Genomic DNA, 20,894 nt, shown 5'->3' with positions numbered 1-20,894 from the left:
CTCGGGAAAGGGAAGTCTGGGTATCCCTGCTTAAGCTACTGCGGTAGAAAATGGATTGATGGAAATGGATGTATGGATTATAAATTTGTCAAAAGTATTTTCCTTTCGGCTTGTTCCATTTGTGGTCACCACAGCGTGTCATCTTTTTTCATCCCAGCCCATCTCATGTATCTTCCTCTCTAACACCCACTGTCCTCATGTCTTCCCCACAACATCCATCAGCCTTTTCTTTGTTTTTCCTCTCGCTCTTTTGCCTGGCAGCTCCATCTTCAGAACCGTTCCACCACCATACTCACGCTCTCACCTCTGGGCATGTCAAACCATCAAAGTCTACTCTCTCAAACCCTGTCTCCAAAACATCCAACTTTGGCTGTCCCTCTAATTAGCTCATTTCTAATCCTATCCATCCTGTTCACTCCGAGCCAGAACTTCAACATCTTCATATCTCCCACCTCCAGTTCTGCTTTCTGTTGTGTCTTCAGTGCCACCGTCATCATGGCCAGCCTCACCACTATAAACTTCGCCTTTCATCCTAGCAGAGACTCTTCTGTTACATAACACACCAGACACCTTCCGCCACCTGTTCCAATCTGCTTGGACTCATTTCTTCACTTCCTTACCACACTCACCATTGCTCTGGATTGTTGACCCCAAGTATTTGAAGTCGTCCACCCTCGCTATCTCTTCTCCCTGTAGCCTCACTCTTCCCTCTCCTCCCCTCTCATTCACGCACATACAGTGAAGAAAACAAGTATTTGAACACCCTGCCATATTGCAAGTTGTCCCGCTTAGGAAACATAAAGGTGTCTGAGATTTTCATCGGAGTTGCATGGCCACTGCGAGAGAGAGAGAATCTGAAAAGAAAAATCCAGGAATCACAATGCATTATTTTTATTATTACGATTTGTGTGATACAGCTGCAAATAATTATGTGAACACCTGAGAAAACCAAGGTTATTTGGTACGGTAGCCTTTGTTTGCAATTACAGAGGTCAAACGTTTCCTGTAGTGGACCATGGGTGGTATCAAACCTGTGGCATGACATCGGGGCTTTCTACTTAGACTGCAATAGGGGTTTTGCCCACTCCTCCACACAGATCTTGTCTAGATGAGACAGTTTTCTGGGCTGTCACTGAGAAACACGGAGTTTCAGATCCCTTCAAAGATTTCTATTGGGTTTTTGTCTGAAGACTGGCTTGGCCATGCCAGAACTTTGATATGCTTCTTACGGAGCCACTCCTTGGTTTTCCTGGCTGTGTTCTTCGGGTCATTGTCATGTTGAAAGACCCAGCCACGACCCATCTTCAATGCTCTGACTGAGGGAAAGAGGTTGTTCACCAAAATCTCACAATACATGGCCGCACTCATCCTCTACTTAATACAGTGCAGTCGTCCTATCCCATGTGCAGAAAAACACCCCCAATGCATGATTCTACCACCCCCATGCTTCACTGTAGGGATGGTGTTCTTGGGATGGAACTCATCATTCGTCTTCCTTCAAACACGGTTTGTGAAATTATCACCAAAAAGTTCAATTTTGGTCTCACCTGAGTACAAAACATTCTCCCATGACTCTGTATCATCCAAATGGTCATTAGCAAGACGATCCTTGACATGCTGATTTAAGCAGGGAACCTTCCGTGCCATGCATGATTTCCAAACCATGATGTCTTAGTGGATTACCAACAGTCACCTTGGAAACGGTGGTCCCAGCTCTTTTCAGGTCATTAACAAGTCCTATCGTATAGTCCTGGGCTGATTCCTGACCTTTCTAAGGATCATTGAGACCCCACAAGGTGATATCTTGCATGGGGCTCCACACCGATAGAGATTGACCGTCATGTTTAGCTTCTTTCATTTTTTCACGATTGCTCCAACAGTGGACATTTTTTCACCAAGCTACTTGGCAATTTCTCTGTACCCCTTTCCAGCCTTGTGGAATTGTACAGTTTGGTCTCTGGTGTCTTTGGACAGCTCTTTGGTCTTGACCACGTTCCAAGTTTGAGTCTTATTGATTGTATGGGGTGGACAGGTGTCTTTATGTAGCTAACGACCTCACACAGGTGATTCAGGATACTACATGGAGTGGAGGTGGACTTTTAAAGGCAGACTAACAGGTCTTTGAGGGGCAGAAAGCTAGCTGATAAACAGGTGTTCAAATACTTATTTGCAGCTGTATCACACAAATAAATTGTTTAAAAAAATCATACACTATGATTTCTGGATTTTTCTTTTGAGATTATCTCTCTCACAGTGGACATACACCGTCGATGAAAATTTCCGACCCCTCCATGATTTCTAAGTGGGAGAACTTGCAATAGACCAGAGTGTTCAAATACTTATTTCCTTCAAGGTAGCAGGGTGTTCAAATACATATTTTTTTCACTGTATATGTATAAAATATAAAACACTCACTATTTTATTACATTATACTTACTATTCATCACTCGAAGACTTCTGTTGGAGCCACTGTGTGGGTTTAATGTAATGTTTAATCAACAGTACGGCATTTACACTTGAGACAACAAATTACAACAGTACAAGTGTCTAACAATAAAATAACATTTTTTATTGCAGCACAGAAAGTCACAAACAAAGCATTACACGTGATGCCTTCTCGTGCAGCGCACCAAATGTCTGCTATGCACTTTTGTGACATCACTTCCATCGCACTGCTGTTACACGACTCCTGTTTTGCTGGTGTGACGACACTTCCGTTTCACAGGAACTTTTGCTCACAAGAAGAATGTGCCATGTGTTTCTCTCACCATCTCCAGCCCATTCTGGCAACATCTCCATGAATCCTCTATTTTTTTTAATTTCCTTAGGGCGATACGAAATGCAACAAATTCAGCAAACGTGATAAATAAAGCAACCGTGAATTGATAAACAAAGCAACCATAAGCAAATAAAGCAAACACGAGTCAGTGTAAGCATATTAAATATAGTAAAAGAGCATTAAAAGCAAAACAAGAGAACAAATATGAGAACTTTATGTTCAATTAATCTGTTTAATCCAAGACCCTGTACAAGGACATAACCCTGTCAACACAATTACTAAACTCGACGGCTTGGACCATAGTGTCGCACATTTTTGAAATGTTTCAAATTAAACTTTGTCTTGCCGAACACCCTCATCCTCGAGGGGGGTGATTCCCTCATCCCACCTTATGGTTCATCACACATTTCGCTTCATTACAAAAAGTTATTGAAGTGGCTTTACGGATAGTTACCACATCATTCTTTATGATTCATTCATGCCCTAATGGCGCCACATAACCATAACTTCTGCGCGATGAAATCCAAAGTTTTACTTTTTCGCAAATCGTCATCATCTTCCTCTTCCTCAGACACCGGGCCGTTTTTCTGCAATCTACAAAGCAAACGCTGCTCCCTTTACGGACATTCCTCTTATTTCACATCTTCCTCTTCATCTTGGTTGCTTTAACTTTAACTTTATCTTCAACATCAATCACTGCGCTTTGGAACTGGAGAAGTTGTCACCCACACACTCTGTTTGTTTGCCTGTCGATGGTGTAAGGTCTGCGGATCTTCACGTTATCGCTCCAGTTGACCTATGCTTACACCTCCTCCTTAGCAGGACATGGAGCATATGCAGTTTTCACAGTCAGTCCTCACAGTCTATGGCAAGCTCTCTGAGGAGTTTTCCTTGAATAGTCACAGAAGTAACAAATCCCAAAGGATTGTATAGGCTGTTAACAGCGGAGAGCACTCCTCATCACGTAAACTGCTCTTCCTCATCTCTAACATTATCGGTAAATTAGTCAAATTCTGAATCCTAAAGTAATCCCAGGTCATGCTATACTGGTAACTCATCACAAGTTACAGTCCAGGTGCCATAGGTTGACAGCCTGATCCTCAGACGCAAATTATTTTATGACCTGCTGCACAATTAACTTGTGCAACCTGAGAGTTAGAAAAGCCAACATCTCCTGCTTTCTCTTCCATTCTCTTGTATGTTTTTTTTAGCAGACTTGTTGCTTTGGTGGTGTTAAGAAGAGACTTGAATCCTTCATCCACATAAGTCTTTCAACAAAGTGTGTAGCATCTGTTGGAGGACACTTTTTTTCCTTCGCATGTTCGTTTAATTTCGGGTAGTGAGAATGTTGGTTATCCAAATAAAGGCTGGAGATGATTAACAGTTTCTTCAAAGTATTTACTTACAAAATATTCTGGGCACTTATGAGTTACAGACAATGACTGTAGAGAGCAGATCACAAGTGCGAAGGTACAGCGAAAGCACACATCCTTTATTATGTCAGAAGGGTGGACCATGGGTGGTATCAAACCTGTGGCATGACATCGGGGCTTTCTACTTAGACAAAGGGTTTCTGTCACAACCGGTTCAAGCTGGCAATTGATTATTACAAAGTGTCCAGTATGCAGTTAATCAAGGTTAGCCTATGTGCAGAGATGCGCTCAAGGACACATCTGGCCACTGAGGTCATGAGGAAATTATGCAGTCATGACTAAATGTGGGCATAACACATACTTCAATCCCCCTTTCAGACTGGAAAGACTCCAACACCTGAAATAAACAAAATTAAAGAAAGCCGCTGGCGTCGTCATCATCCAGAGTGGGTAGTGCATGGGGCATGGGGCCTTTTCCTCTGGGATGAGTAGAGCTGGGGCGCAGTCAGCTTCTTTGTCAAATGATGTCATCAACTGGTGCCAGCCGGCACCGGAGAAGAGATGGTTTTCTGGTTGTCGTCGGGTGGAGGGATTACTGAGCCTGAGGCGGAGCTGGTAGGGCATGGAGACGAGATGAGGAATCATGTGTCCCCCTTTCCTGCAGGACGTACTGCTATGGCAATCTGCTCCGTGACCTCGAAGGGACTTGTACATCTAGGTTCAGACCATTTACGTTTGATTACTTTTAAACAGACAGATTCACAAGTATTCATTTTGAGGGGAGTGTCTGGTTGTGAATGTAGTGATTAACCAAATGTTTTAACACTGTGCTTGCTGTTTCAGATTAGCAGGGTTATGGCTCTAGCCATCCCAAAAAGGAATCTACTATGACTAACAAATATTAATAACCTGACACTGTTTTAATGATGTAAATGAAACCCTATTGAAATCACCTGACCAGGGGCGTCCACGTCCAGATCATGGACTCCCTGTGGTGGTTTCGTTGTACCTGTTATACGTACTGCAAACGCTGCAGTCCTGCAGTTCACCTTTAACAATTTCTCTCACGAAAGGATGCCACCAGGAGTGGAGTTTTGTGTTTCATCCACACCTACATGGCCTGTTCCATGGGCTTTAGAAATTAGATTTTTCAATTGCGTCTGAGATGGAATGCACTTACCCTCTTTTCGCCATACGCCATCCTCAACTTTGACACCCCCTTTCGACTTTCACCAGTCATGGTGAAAACTTGACTCGTGAGGTACTGGACTGTACTGTGATGTCCGCACAGTCAGCAGGTGATGAAGAACAATGTTAGATGTCTTCTGAATCACTCTGGCTGGAGCAGATGTGGGAGAAGCGCAAATTGAGTATCTTTGCTCGTATTTTTCCAATGGAGGTGATGCATACAGACAAACTTGCCGACTTCCTCCTTCCCCTTTCTGATGAAGAGCAACAGAAACACTTCTGATCTTTTCAGACACGTCAAGATAGAACATGTGACTGTAATCAGGAATCGCAAGAGCTGCAGCAGTGCATAGATGTTGTTTCAAGGAGATGAAGGAAGTGTCTGTTTCCGTGGTCCAACAAAGAGTGTTAGAAAGGTTGCACATAGCTTGTTCATTGACCATCAGTCGGAGAGGGTGGGTGAGTTCAGCAAAGTTTAGAACATCATGCTTGGAGTAGTGGAAAGACAGAGAAAGGCCAGCATGGTTTTGACTTTTGTTGGTTTTGGGTGATAGAGGATATTGTCTTTGTGAGAGGGAGACATGGCTGTGCCTTGGCGTGAGATCAGACGTCCGAGAAAGGAAACCTGTGGTCGGGCAATCTGGAGTTTGGACTTGGAACACTTCAGTCCAACAGAGGCCAAATGAAAAAGCAAAGAACTAGTGGCTTTGAGACAAGAAGTTTCAGATGGAGCCCCTAGCAAGAGGTCATCCACATACTGCACTAGGAGAAACCCATGAGGCAGTTCAAGCGGAGACAGCAACTGACAAAGACAGTCATTGAAGAGTCCAGGTGAAAGGATAAAGCCTTGAGGTAGGCGATTGTAGGAATAGCAAACACCATTCCAATTGAAAGCAAAAAATTGCTTCATGGAAGGATGCAGCGAAATGCAAAACAAAGCATTAGCCAAGTCAGTGCAAGTGAAATGAGTGTGGGCCGATGTAATTTGGGACAAAGCCGAGTGCGGGTTCGGGACGGGCAAAGTATGAGTTAACACAACCGCATTAATTGTTCCCAGGTCATGGACCATGCAAAACTTTCCAGTGTTTTTCTTTTCAACAGGCAAGATGGGGGTGTTAAAATCAGAGTCAGGAATTTCACACAACACTCCTGCTTGCTCTTTTGCCTGGCAGCTACATCCTCAGCACCCTTCTCCCAATATACTCACTTTCTCGTCTCTGAACATGTCCAAACCATCAAAGTCTGCTCTCTCTAACCTTGTCTCCAAAACATCCAACTTTGGCTGTCCCTCTAATGAGCTCGTTTCTAATCCTATCGAACCTGTTTACTCCAAGTAAGAACCTCAGCATCTTCATTTCGGCTACCTCCATTTTTGCTTCCTGTTGTTTCTTCAGTGCCACCATCTCTAATCTGTACATCATGGCCTCCCTCACCACTGTTTTATAAACTTTGGCCTTCATCCTAGTGGATACTCTTCTGTCACATAGAACACCAGACTCCTTCCGCCAACTGTTCTACCCCACTTAGACCCGTTTCTTCACTTCTTTACCAAACTCTCTATTGTTCACCCCAAGTATGTGAAGTCATCCACCCTTGCTATCTCTTCTCCCTGGAGCGTGAAGAACCTCCACCCCTCATGTATTCTGTTGTACTTCAGCTAATCTTCATTCCTCTCCGTTCCAGTGCGTGCCTGCATCTTTCAAAATTGTTCCTCCGCCTGCTCCCTGCTTTCACTACAGATCACAATATCATCTGCGAACGTCATAGTCCAAGGGGATTCCAGTCTAACCTCATGTGTCAGCCTATCCTTTACTACCGCAAACAGGAAGGGGCTCAGTGTGGATCCGTGATGCGGTCCCACCTCCACCTTAAATTCTTCTGACACACCAACGGCACACCTCACCGCTGTTATGCTGCTCTCATACATGTCCTGTACTATTCTAATATTTCTCCGCCACACCAGACTTGCGCATTCAGTACCACAGTTCCTCTCTTGGTACTCTGTCATAGGCTTTCTCTCGGTCTACAAAGACACAATGTACCTCCTTCTGACCTTCTCTGTACTTTTCCACAATCATCCTCAAGGCAAATAATGCATCAGTGGTAGTCTTTCTCGGGATTTAACCATACTCTTGGTCCCAGATACTTACCTCTGTTTCCTGAAAATGCCTCACTATAGATTTCATTCGCTGATCTGTCATAGTACAGAGTGCAATGCATACAATCAGTTACCATATAATAAGATCTGAGGTCACGAACCCTAGGTGACCAGAGAGTCCAAAAGTGTTCAGCTTCGAGCCAACCACTGGAGTCATTGTACACTCTTGCCCATTGAATGTCGGCAGTAGCGTATGCCACAGGGTTTTGTTCAACAAGCGGGAACCGAGAGGTGGCACAGGAGGCAGAGCAGCAGTAGGTGTTACCATCCGGAAATTCCAGGATGAGTCCATCAGGGCTGCATTTGATGAGAGGGCATGCGGCGATGTGGAAATCTATGCCCAAAAGATTGACTGGACAGTTCGGTGCAAACACAAAAGAATGCAAAAGAGTCTGTGACTGTTGGTTTGGCTCTCTCGAGGTTGGTTGTGACGTCCTCGATTGTAGCCACATGCTCCATCCAGATGCTTCAGGTCACTGTCTGCACTCGTGGGCCCAATGACCAGGCTGTCCACAATTGAAGCACATGTTATGGCCACCAGGGGGTGCACCTCGACCCATGAATTAACCTGCTAGTTACATCATGCACTCGGAACCAACAGAGGGGGATGAGATCATAGCAAGAGCGGCTAAGAGCGGAAAAGATGGACCTTTGGAAGATTCCTCCGGGTCTTCAACGCCTCTGGTTTGATCCAAAACAAAGTCAGGGTGGGCACCTGAAAATTCTGGACTTGAGACTTTAATTCTGGTAATTGATTCTGTAACTGAGCAACATACAACCTGTTTTCTGCTTCCGCATTCGAAGAGCCCTGCGTGTTCTGTAGCATAGACAGCAACTTACTGTTCTCTTTTCAGTCAGGCTGCTTTTTGTTCAGCGCAAAGGGCGCGGTCCTGCTTTTCCGCTTCAGCGTTCGCTCTATCTTCATGTTCAGTCGCGGTTCTCTTAAGTTGATTTGTGGAATCTCTGTCTGTTTAATTCTGCCTTGTACAGTCCTAGCTGACTCAAACATGTGAATGGGTCAGCTCTCAAGTTGGCCACTTTTTCCAATCTGCCTTCTAATTCCCTTATGGCAGCGGTCACTCCAGCAGTCAAAGTTTCCGCAACTGTATTCATGTTCGATGTCTATTGTGCATGAGTGAGAGACGTTTGATCGTCTACATCTACTTTGAGCCGGGCCGCAGTAACACTCAATACTGGAGCTTGAAATTCATTTAAAGCTTTCCTGCCTTCATGGTAAGGTGACGGTACAAATGGGTTAGTTGGAGACAACGGCCAAGGCCGTTTCTCCCCCAAGTAAGGGGGCGGCACGGAGGGCAGTTTGGGTGTTGACTGTACCAGAACAACACTTTCCTCCTTGACAGCCATACAGGACAACTTTAACGCACATCCCATTGCCATCATTCTTGCTTTTGCTTTCATTTCCACAACTTTCTTAGCACCTTTATACCTTTTGGAGACCACCTGTTAGAATTTTCCATGTCCAACTTTAGAGCCGCCGCTCTTTTAACACAAGCTTTTTCCGTTTCTTTCATTGTCACCTAACACTCAGTTGAAGACAATGGAGAGAACCATCCATTCCCACAACACTTCCTCATCCATTCTTTCAACTGTTCTTTCTCACTATCTCGTTCTTTTTCAGGCAACCCTCCAACACACACATGCAGATGGATTTTTCACTTGTTAACTTAGTAACACTTGTTCAAAATGGTTTGGTAGTTGCAAATCAAACCATTCACTTTCCCTATCAAACTGTCCCTCCATTTTGTTTTAAACAGACTCCTTCTCTCTCTCTCTCTCTCTCTCGCTCTCACTCTCTTTTTTTTTTCTTTAACGTGGAGGGTGGACCTCCTAGCACACTCACACAGCCAAAAACTCAAAGAACTGTCTAAAAAATGCAAAGTATAAAAAACAGTAATGAGAACAGCAAACGTACAAGTCGTGTTGCCTCCGTTGGCCTCGCACTCACACGCACGCACACACTCATGCACGCACGCACGCTTGCCTCACCACGCTGCAATCGTGTGTGTGCGTGCACGCGAGACACTCACCCACAAGCCAGCAGATGGCGAAGAACGTTCCTTTTTTTTTTTTTTTTTTAAACTACCATTGGGTATCGTCTTACCGATTTTAGGCCATTTTCTGAAAGGTCACTTTCATTTCCACAGTTTACGTCAATCTCCCAGCCGGTTTATTTATTTATTTATTCGTTCATTCAAAAAGTGCTCTAGCCTCTTTATTTTACAGTCCTTTGATTTCAAATTAGGAATTCTAGTCTCTAGGAGTCCCTTGAAAAGAACGAGACAACCTCCCGGTCCAGAAAGTTTTGGACTGGCCTCAGCCTACCGGTGTGTCTGGCGGTCAGGGGATTTACAACCTTTTTGTGTTGGCACAACCTCCGAACACAGGGCTCGTCTAAACCCTTTTTAGAGTGGTACGCCCACACACTCTAAGGCTTTTCAACCTCTACTCAGGACTATACCACCCAAAGTTTCCCCTAGTGTTCAACCAGCCAGAAAATATAATTTCACAATGTCACAAATTCAAACGTGACACGGACCTCAACCCCAGTTAACAGACAGAAGATCACTTTTGGAGGATAAATGTCCTCTTACTTTGTCAATTGTTGGCCGGCTGATGTCCTGTCTATCAACCAACACCTCAGTCCAAAATCACGTCAGGGTCACCAATTGTTGGAGGACGCTTTTTTTCCTCCGCGTGTTCATTTAATTTTAGGTCGTGAGAATATTGGTTATCCAAATAAAGGCTGAAGATGGAAAACAGTTTCTTCGAAGAATTTACTTACAGAATATTCCAGGCACTTATGAGTTACAGACAATGGCTGTAGAGAGCAGATCACAATTGTGAAGGTACAGAGAAAACACACATCCTTTATCTTGTCAGAAGGGCGGACCATGGGTGGTATTCAACCTGTGGCATGACATCGGGGCTTTCCACTTAGACAAAGGTTTTTTGTCTCAACCGGTTCAAGCTGGCAATGGATTATTACAAAGTGTCCAGTATGCAGTTCATCAAGGTTAGTCTATGTGCAGAGATGCGCTCAAGGACACATCTGGCCACTGAGGTCATGAGGAAATTATCCAGTCATGACTAAATATTGGCGTAAGACATACTTCACATCTTTCCCATGATGCTCCGAAACTCCAGTCCAATCAAGGACACGCTGTTTTCAAAGACATTCAACTAAATTTGACTACCCCACAAGCTCCTTTTCTGGGTCATTCTGGGTCATGGCGAATGCACTCTTCAGGCGGTACCGTGAAGTTGTGGAACATTTGTCCATTATCAAAGCAATTGACTCTGCAGAACCAGAAAAGGACACCGACAAGTTTGCTTTTCAGATCTGGTCCTGTCAAAAGCAATTGGTTTCGTAAGAGGCCTGTATGTTGCGCACTGGAGTTAAAAAAAAAAATCTGAGGTGTTTTTTGGTATGGGAAATCATGAATGGTACGAAGTACCAATGTTTTTCTACAAGTTTTTTTGGAGGAGCTACCTCCGCTTTTAAATATGTTCCCCATGAAATGTGACAAATTGTTTTGTTTTGAAAGATCCTAACAGAAAGGTGAGGTGTTGAATGGGCTTTTTGTAATTATTAGGAGGTTAAGGTCTGCAGTCCCCTCCTCGAGCCATCACCTTATCGAAGGTTAGTGTTTTGTTTGTCTCGATGATCCTAGGAGCTAAGTTGCTTGAAGAAGGAGTCTTATCGGGCATTTCTGGGCTGTGAAACTCCCACGGCAGCTGATAGGTACTGGCTGGCGGTGCGTTATGCAGCTTCTGTGGTCGGCGAGGCAAAAAACCTGGGCTTGGAAGGTATTCGGTGAGGGCATGGAGAACGACTTCAAGACAGTTTCAAGGAAATTGTGGTCCACCGTCCAGTGTCTCCGGACGGGTAAGCAGGGCACCATAGATACTGTGTATAGTGAGGTTTCTGACCTCAACTCGACACGTTCTAAGTCAGCGAGAAGACTACTTAGAAGAACTCCTCAATTCCACAGACACGCCTTCGCATTAAGAAGCAGAGTCTGGGTTTTCTAAGGTACGTGTACTGGGGTTGAGGTCACCAAGGTGGTTAAAAAAAACTACTCAGTGGCAGGGCCTGTGATGTTGATGAGATTCGTCCATAGTTCCTAAAGGCTCTGGATGTTGTGGGGCTGTCCTGGTTAACACGCCTCTGCAACACTGCATGGACATCGGGGACAGTGGTGGTGCTGGTTCCCCTTTTTTTAGAAGGGTGACCAGAGGGTGTGTTCTGACTACAGGGGGATCACACTCTTGAGCCTCCCTGGTAAGGTTTTTTTTTATGGGTGCTGGACAGAACTGTCCACCAGGAAGTCGAATCCCAGATTCAGAAGGAGTAATTGTGGTTTTCGTCCTGGTCGTGGAACAGCGGACCAGCTCTCCACCCTCAGCAGGTTCCTCAAGGGTGCATGGGAGTTCGCGCAACCATTCTAAATGTGTTTTGTGGATTTGGAGAAGGCGTTCGGGGAGTCCTGTGGGGGGGTTCTCCAGGAGTATGGGGCACTGACCCCCTGATACGGGCTGTTCGGTCACTGTACGACTGGTGTCAGCGTTTGATCCTCATTGATGGCAGTAAGTCCGACTCGTTTCTGATGAGAGTTGGACTCATGCAAGGCTGGCCTTTGTCCCCGATTTTGTTCATAACTTTGGACAGAATATCTATGCACAGCCGTGGCGTATAGGGTGTCCGGTTTGGTGGCCTCAGCATTGCATATCTGCTCTTTGCAAATGATGTTTTTCTGTTGGCTTCATCAAGCCGTGATCTCCAACACTCACTGGAGTGGTTTGCAGCCGAGTGTGGAGCGGCTGGGATTAGAATTAGCACCTCCAAATAGGCCCTCTCCTTGTCGGGGAAAGAGATTCTGCCCCAAGTGGAGGAGTTCACGTATCTTGGGGCCTTGTTCACGAGTGAGGGAAGAATGGAACTGAAGATCTACAGGTGGCTTGGTGCAGCTTCTGCAGTGATGCAGACTTTGTATCAGTCCATTGCGGTGAAGAGGGAGCTACATCGAAAGAACAAGATCCCGGATATGGCTGGGCTGGGGCATCTGATCCGGATGCTCGCGGACGCCTCTTTGGTGAGGTGTTCCGGGCACGTCCTATCGGAAAAAGACCCTGGGGACAACCCAGTACATGCTGTGGAGACTGTCTCTCAGTTGACCCGGGAATGCCTCGGGATCCCTCCGGAAGACCTGGATGAAGTTGCTGGGAAAAGGGGAAGTCTGGGTATTCCTGCCAAAGCTACTGCCCCCGTAACCCGACCCGGAAAAGCCGTAGAAGATGGAGGGATGTTTGGCTAGAAGGTCTGAAGGTATTTGAATATGAGTGGTGCTACTCAGGTGTTTATGCCATCTGTGGAGACATTTCTGTTAATTTTGAGAAACAATATAATAGAACAAGCTACCTTGTGATTATCCATTTGCTAATCGCTGAATCTTTTTATACGTCGCCGCTCCTACAAAGCTTTGCGACAAAGGTGCAGAGGCTCGCGAACCTGTACACAAGTTCAACTTGTGACCTCGGCTTGAGGGGACACTGACTGGCACTTCCAGTGAATAATCTCCCAAATCTATGCTCGCAAGCCAACAAAAAAAAGACTTTGGATGTTCTGCTGGTCTGTTCTACATTCACAATGCGTGACCTGAACGCGTCCCCTCCGCTGCCGTGGCGCTATCAGGCTTTCATCTTCATTGGGTGGTGGTGGAGTTGTTTGTTTGGGCGAAGACGTGTTACATATCAATTTACTTACGATCCATGACAGTTTGATGAAAGGACCACTTGTACATCCAGTGGAAAATCGCTGAGTACACATTTCTAATGGTCTTGGGATACTATGTCAACGCCACGTGAATGCTATATGAATGCTATGGGCTATGTCCAAAGTTGATAAAAAATTCAAGCTTATTTTCTGAGTACAGTGTCGGACTATCTAATGGTTTATTTATGTACGTGAACGTGGAGAAGTGCGAGTTCCACCGAGCCTCCCTTTCATTCCTGGGGTTCATCCTGGGAGAGGGACAGATTCGTATGGATCCCGGGAAGATCGACGCGGTTCTTCAATGGCCCACTCCCTCTTGTCGGAAGGACGTGCAGAGGTTCATCGGGTTCGCCAATTTCTATCGTAAGTTCATCATCATTCAACTTCAGCTCCATTGCTGCCCCTCTGCACACTCTCACGTCTCCCCACAACACCTTCGAGTGGACCAGGATCTGTCAGGAGGCCTTCAACAGCTCAAGGCAAGTCTTACCACCGCACCGATCTTCATAATGCCGGACCCGGAACGTCAGTTTGTGGTCGAGGTGGACGCTTCAGATTCTGTAATAGGAGCGGTCCTCTCCCAGAGGTGCGCGAAGGATGGAAGGATTCACCCGTGCGCCTTCCTTTTGAAGAGACTGAGCCTGGCCGAGCGGAACTACGACGTGGGTGATTGCGAGCTGCTGGTGGTCAAGACAGCTATGGAGGAGTGGAGACATTGGTTGGAATGGTCGCAAGTGCTGTTTGTGGTCCTCACCGACCATAAAAACCTGAAGTACCTGAGGACCGTGAAGAGGCTGAATGCCCGCCAAGCCAGGATGGCACTGTTTTTTACGCAGTTCCGATTTACCCTATCCTTCCGTCCAGGCTTGAAGAACGGCATGCCGGATGCACTCTCACGGATCCACGACGGGGACCGCATGGAGCCCGTGATTGTCCCAATCCTTCCAGAGGCCTGTTTCGTGTCTGGGTTTGCTTGGGAGATCAAGACACGAGAGAAGGAGGCCTTGAGGGACACTCCGGGTCCAGCAGGATGTCCTCCCGGCCTCTTGTTTATCCCGTCACTACGGGGGGACGTCATGACTGGACTCACACCAACAAGGCTGTCTGCCATCCGGGCATGGCCAAGACACGCTCCGTCATCCGTCATCGAGCAGCGGTTCTGTTGGCCAAACCTGGTAGGGACGTGAGGGATTACGTCAACGCCTGCCCGGTATGCATAGCCAACAACACTTCCCGCCTTCGACCAATGGGGGAGTAGCAGCCACTGCTGATTCCCTCTCGTCCCTGGTCACATATCTCCATGGATTTTGTCACTGGGCTACCTCCTTCGTGGTGGTTCTCTCCGTCATCGACCGTTTCTCCAAGATGGTCCATTTCGTGCCGGCCCCGAAGATCCTGTCCTCCAAGCAAACGGCCCAGCTGCTCCTGGACGAGGTCGTCCGCTACCACGGGCTCCCGGTGGACATCGTCTCGGAAAGGGGACCACAGTTTGTTCCCCGTTTTTGGAAGGAGTTCTGCACCCTCATTGGGGCTACGGCGAGCCTGACGTCAGGTATCACCCGGACTCCAACGGCCAGACGGAGAGGATTAACCAAGCCTGGAGACCCTGGCCTACGCTGTTTGGCGTCTCGTGACAAAAGCACATGGAGCCAGCACCTCGGATGGGTGGAGTATACTCACAATTCCCTGCCCTCCACCTCCACAGGTATGGCTCCTTTCCTTGTAGTGCACGGTTAGCCTCCCTCTCTGTTTCCATCGGTGGCGACAGACTCCGCAATGCCATCCGCTCTGGCGGTGGTGAGACGCTGCAAGCGAACCTGGGAAGTAGGTCGCAAGACGCTGGTGCGCATGGGCAGCTCATACAAGTCCACAGCGGATCTCAAGAGGAGAAGGGCACCAGTGTTCAAGGTGGGACAACGCGTGTGGTTGTCTACAAAGGATATTCCACTGCGGACGGAATCGCGCAAGCTTGCTCCAAGGTTCGTTGGTCCGTTCCCCGTCAACAAGGTCATCAACCCCGTCGCCGTCTCAAAGCTCCCCAGGTCGATGAGGGTCCACCCAACCTTCAACGTGAGCAGGCTCCGTCCAACCCGTCAGTCACCATTGGTTCCTCCGGTCAAGCTTCCACATGGTAGATGGTGGTCCTGTCTACTCTGTGCGCCATCTGCTGTCTTCTCGTCGCAGAGGCAGGGGGGTCCAGTACCTGGTGGATTGGGAGGGGTATGGCCCGGAGGAGCTTTCCTGGATCCCCTCCCGCTTCATTGTTGACCCCAACCTTATCAGAGACTTCCACGCAGCCCATCCTGAAGCCCCTGGGCTGTCTGGAGCCGGCCGTTAAGAGGGGGGTGGGGGGTTACTGTCATGGCGTGCCGCTCCAGCCCTGGCTGGGCGTGTCCCAGCAGACCGGCGCTAATTAGGAGGAGCACATCTGCGCCGCATCCACACTGATTAGCCCCTGTACTTATAGGACCCAGGTGACCAGATTGTCGCCTCGCATACCTCGTTCACACACTTCCGCATTCCTGATGCCAACCCCCTGTGTACCGACCATTGCCTGTCTCTCGACCTACCCTGTAAGCCAGTTACTACTGTTCCTGCTGTTTGTGCCGACTGACTCCCCGGTTACCAACTCTAGAATGAATAAAGACTTTATCCATTACCACAGCAAACAGGAAGGGGCTCAGAGCTGAACCCTGATGCAGTCCCACCTCCTCCTTAAATTCTTCTGACACACCTACGTCACATCTCTCCTCTGTTCTGCTGCCCTCATACATGTCCTGAACTACTCTAACATATTTCTCTGCCACACCAGACTTGTGGATGCAGTACTACAATTCCTCTCTTGGTACTCTGTCATATGCTTTCTCTAGGTCTACAAAGATACAATGTAGCTCCTTCTAACCTTCTCTGTACTTTTCCACGAGCATCCTCAAGGCAAATAATGCATCTATGGTACTCTTTCTAGGCATGAAACCATACTGTTGCTTGCAGATACTTCCGTCCTGAGTCTGGCTTCCACTACTCTTTCCCATAACTTTGTGTGGCTCATCATCATTATTCCTTTATAGGTTCCACAGCTCTGAACATCCCCTTTGTTCTTAAAAATTGGAACTAGCACACATTTCCGCCATTCCTCTGGCACCTTCTCTCCTGCTAGTCTTATACTTTTTCTTTTGGCTTGTCCCGTTTGGAGTTGGCACAGCGTGTCATCTTTTTCCATTTAAGCCTATCTCGTGCATCTTCCTCTCTCTCTAACACCTACCCATTCTTCTGGCATCTTCTCTTCCACGAGTATTCTATTATCTATCTGTCTCTCTGGTCACCTTGGCTGTAGTAGTCCAGTCTTCCGGGAGATTCTCCTGTCCATGGAGTTACTGTTTTACCTCTTTCCGAAAGGCTTCACAACATTCTTTATTTCTCAGCTTCCACCACATGGTTCTCTGCTCTCCCTTTGTCTTCTTAATCTTTCTACCCACCACCAGAGTCATTATACACACCACCATCCTATGCTGTTGAGTTAAACTCTCTTCAACCACTACCTTACAGTCCATAACTACCTTGAGATTACATCGTCTGCACAAAATATAATCCACATGTGTTCTTCTACCTCCACTCTTGTAGGTCACTCTATGTTCGTCCCTCTTCATGGGAAAAAAAAAAGAGTTCACTACAGGCATTTCCATCCTTTTTGCAAAGTCCCTCAAAGTTCCTTTCCTGGGTTAGGGTCACTTCTTCATTGCTCCTTTTTCCTTTACTAACATGCCCATTACAATCTGCACCAATCAGAACTTTCTCTCTGTCTAGGATGCTCAGAACTACTTCATGTAGTTCCTTCCAGAAGTTATCTTTCATCTGTAAGTCATATCCTACCTGTGGGGCAAAGCTGCTAATCACATGATCCAGAACACACTCAATTTGAAATTTCACCCTCATCACCCAATCTGATACTGTTTTTACCTCCAAGACATTCTTCGCCAGCTCTTCTTTTAAAATAACCCCTACTGCATTTCTCTACTTCCATTTACTCCATGATAAAATAATTTAAACCCTGCATCTAAACTTCTCGCCTTCCTCGCTTTCCACTTGCTCTCTTGGATGCACAATATATCAACCATTCTCCTAATCATCATGTCAACTAACTCCTGAGCTTTTTCCTGTCATAATCCCAACATTCAAAGTCCTTGCACACAGCTGTAGGAATTGTGCATTCCTCTTCGTTTTCTTCCGACTAAGCTGCTTTCCTTCTCTTTTATGTCTTCGACCTACTTTATCTGAATTTCTACCTACGCTTTCTAGATTAACATTTCCGGTGCGGGTGTCGGAAGCCCGGGCCATGACCTAACTGTTGTAGAATTCGTATGATGAAGGCTCATATGATTGACACAGTTATACGCTGGATGCCCTTCCTGACGCAACCCTCTGCATTTATCCGGGCTTGGGACAGGCCGAAAGGTGATTTCAAAATATAGCCCCATAAGCAATTGTTGCTGGTTAGACATCTGTTTTTGAGATTTCTTATGTACCCGTTTACAGGATAGATTTATGATATATGTGGACACACACACACACACACACAAAATGAAGATGCAAATGATAGTAAAGTGACACTTTGTCAGATGTTCTTAAAAATGTACTAGAATGTTTTTTTTTTTCACTGCATCTCTTTCCTTTGTATTACTTCTCACAACCAGGATGTACAGGTATTAGAGGGCAGTAATCTCCGTATACCATTGCAAGAACTTCATCAGATGATAATGACTCCAATCAAGCCTTTCAGTGGTGGCAAAGAGCCTTCGTTACAGCACACTCCCCTGAAACCAAATTCCAAAGGTCCTGCGCCTGACTCCCACCGCAATGGAGTTGGAGAGACTGAGGCAAACTCAAGTGTCATTGCAGAGGGGGATCTACCGAGCCAATTTACCCGTGTTATGGGCAAAGGTTAGCTGATGACATGGCTGTTCAATAAAAATGAGAAATTATCAGCAAAAAACTTTATAATTTCCAATATTTATCTCAGTTTGCACTCAGCTACTGGTGTCAAGGTCGGATGAGGACAACATCAGCTCCTACCTACAACTTATTGACAAGTGTCTTATACATGAGGTACACACTACCCTTTAAATTACACACCACTAACACAACAGGATTTAAACATCTGACGATGTGATTTTTTTAAAATTGTATTTTTATTATTATTATCATTTTAGTACATTAGTTCTGTTATAGATAATGGCGGTATTTCCTCAATGTAACGAAGTGTGAGATTAATTCTTGAGGAAACTATTAAGATGATAAATAGGAGACTGTTACACTTACAGGGGAAATTTAAATGCCATTTACCTAAATATTTAACTTCAATGGTTCACACATGTGCCTCGCAGTTCTGAGCACCAGGGTTTAAATCCTGGCCTTGCCTGTGTGGACTTTTCTCCCACGTCCCGAAAACATGCATTGTAGGTAATTGAAGTCCTTGCCCGTAAGTGCGAATGTGATTGCAAATGGTTGGTTGTTTATATGCGCCCTGTAATTGGCTGGTGACCATTTCAGGGTGCAACCTGCCACTTGCCCGCAGATAACTTGGATAGACTCCAGCATGCTTACAAACCGAGATAAGTGGGACAGAAAATGGATGGATGGCTGGCCATCAGTAAAGTGGTCAAATGGCCGAATAAGCGCTCACTTTCTGTTTCACTGTTAGTCGTGCACTCTACTCAACTCTCGTTTTCCCTTGCCCCTTAGTCTTTTAGTGAGAGTCAGAAGAAGAGACTGTTGACATGGAAACAACAGGTCCAGAGGCTGTTCAGATCCATTCCGAGAAAAACACTCCTTGACTTTGCAAGTTACCGACCACAAAGAAGGTAGATTGTGTATTCAGCACTGTATACAATGATTCCCTTTTTCAATGAACCCCATCAATGTGACAATGAACTGAATTTGTCCCAACATCTGTCCTGTAGCAATTGTGGATTGGGTCAGTCCAACTCTCTTCCCACCACAAGCTGTGTTGGGAGCAATGTTATGGCACGTAGAAGTCTTCAACAATTCCAGATGCCCTCTAGGAGCTTGCCCGGTGCAAGACTGGGACTGCTTGGCAGTAGTGGACTCCTGGGACCCACACCTTGTAGTAGCAGCAGTAGCAATAACAGCAGCACACCAGCACGCCTCAAACAGGGGAGACAGGTGAGTCAGACTAACTGGAAGAGGATAACACAGAGACAAAAAATGTATAAACGTTCACTATGAAAATGCCATCATTTAAAACCTTTGTCAAGCAAGGAATGTGATGGTAACTCATAAAGGACCCTGCACTCACAGCCATGAGAAACTGGAACTGGAATGAGATTTCTTTCAAAACAACAATAGAAAAATAAATGACTAATATGAACTCCAATGAAATATAGTAAGTAATAAAATATTTACAAATGTATTACAGCAATAACAAGCCACCAAGTGACAGGTTTCTTCCTCTCGGTATCCCTCTTATACCCTATTATGGGGGTTCTCATTTGAAAGGTAAAATAGTACAGGTCAGGAAAATTTCTCCAGACCAACCCAGTTTGGGGTATCATAATGAAGAAGCGTGCATTAAATGAGGATGGAACAATTAAAAATAAATAATAATAATAATAATTAGCTCAACTGTATCAGTTCAGTCCACATGTGTTCCGTTACGTTCATAACCTACCCAACTTTTTTCCCCCCTCTTTTACCAATGAGTGGACAATGTTGGGGCACAGTAGCAAGAAGAAGTAGCAAGTTAACCAAAATGGCGGCACATCATTTGTGTTATGTCCTCTAGGAATGCAGAAGGAAATCATATTTCAAGGTGAGCATCACAAGAGTTAATGCACTGTAGAGCACATACAGAGACCCGGTAGCCTGAAGTTTACGATGGTTCCTCTGCAGATTTCTTTCACCAATGTGAGAGCTCTGGTTTCGCTGCTTGGCCGCACCAAAACGCTACCTCCCCTCCCATTGGTATCTCTCTGCATCAATGAGCCTTCCCTTGCTTACTCAGGCAACACGTTTTTCCAAGAGCAGACATGATTTTTCCGTTGATAGGCGGAATTCATTCTTTTTAAATTGCATAGATAAAAAAATATATTTTCCGTTTTCCTGCAATATACCGACCGTAAACTGTGCCACAATCCACACTTTCAGTTTCCAATCAGACTTTTACAAGCGAGGCGAAAAATTTGATACGCGTCTGTTGATATGTAGAATACGCTGAAAACGCTTGCTGTATACGAGGCAGTTTATGGGGCCATTTGCAGTCACTGTGATAAGATGGGCACGATCGCGCCTGCGCACCATCGTACTTGCAAATCTGCACAATCGAGCACAAAAAAATCACACGCGTAAAATTTGTTACGAGTAGAAATACATAGATGTTGAAAGACTTCGCCTATTTTGTGTAGTCACGACCACTGCAATTACGCACTTCTCGCACATTCTCAGCGCGCATGAAAAGTGTTTCACTGACACGGCCCCCCTTGGGCTTTTAAAGGTGTACACTCATAATTACAAACACTGTCCACCACCAGTTCTTTTGTGAGCAACGCAGTATGGGCAATGTAGATCAAAGAGAGTTACACATTATGG

The 20,894-nt window shown here is 45.8% G+C and overlaps 1 protein-coding gene across 12 annotated transcripts in view; it reads left to right on the top strand.

Annotated features, from left to right (window-relative positions):
* The window catches only part of samd4a (sterile alpha motif domain containing 4A), a 205,501-nt gene that overhangs the window by 70,262 nt on the left and 114,345 nt on the right, over positions 1-20,894 (top strand). For all 12 annotated transcript variants that reach the window (XM_061815858.1, XM_061815860.1, XM_061815854.1 and 9 more), the window contains 4 exons: positions 17,984-18,230; positions 18,310-18,395; positions 19,032-19,150; positions 19,250-19,472. In XM_061815858.1, coding sequence (XP_061671842.1) covers positions 17,984-18,230; positions 18,310-18,395; positions 19,032-19,150; positions 19,250-19,472 — 675 coding nt within the window. The remainder of the gene's footprint in view (positions 1-17,983; positions 18,231-18,309; positions 18,396-19,031; positions 19,151-19,249; positions 19,473-20,894) is intronic.

The sequence above is a fragment of the Syngnathoides biaculeatus genome, chromosome 3 (genome assembly GCF_019802595.1).
Source record: "Syngnathoides biaculeatus isolate LvHL_M chromosome 3, ASM1980259v1, whole genome shotgun sequence".
NCBI classification, from domain to species: domain Eukaryota; kingdom Metazoa; phylum Chordata; class Actinopteri; order Syngnathiformes; family Syngnathidae; genus Syngnathoides; species Syngnathoides biaculeatus.
The sequence above is the reverse complement of the archived record's forward strand: the minus strand, read 5'-3'. Positions and strand labels throughout refer to the sequence as shown.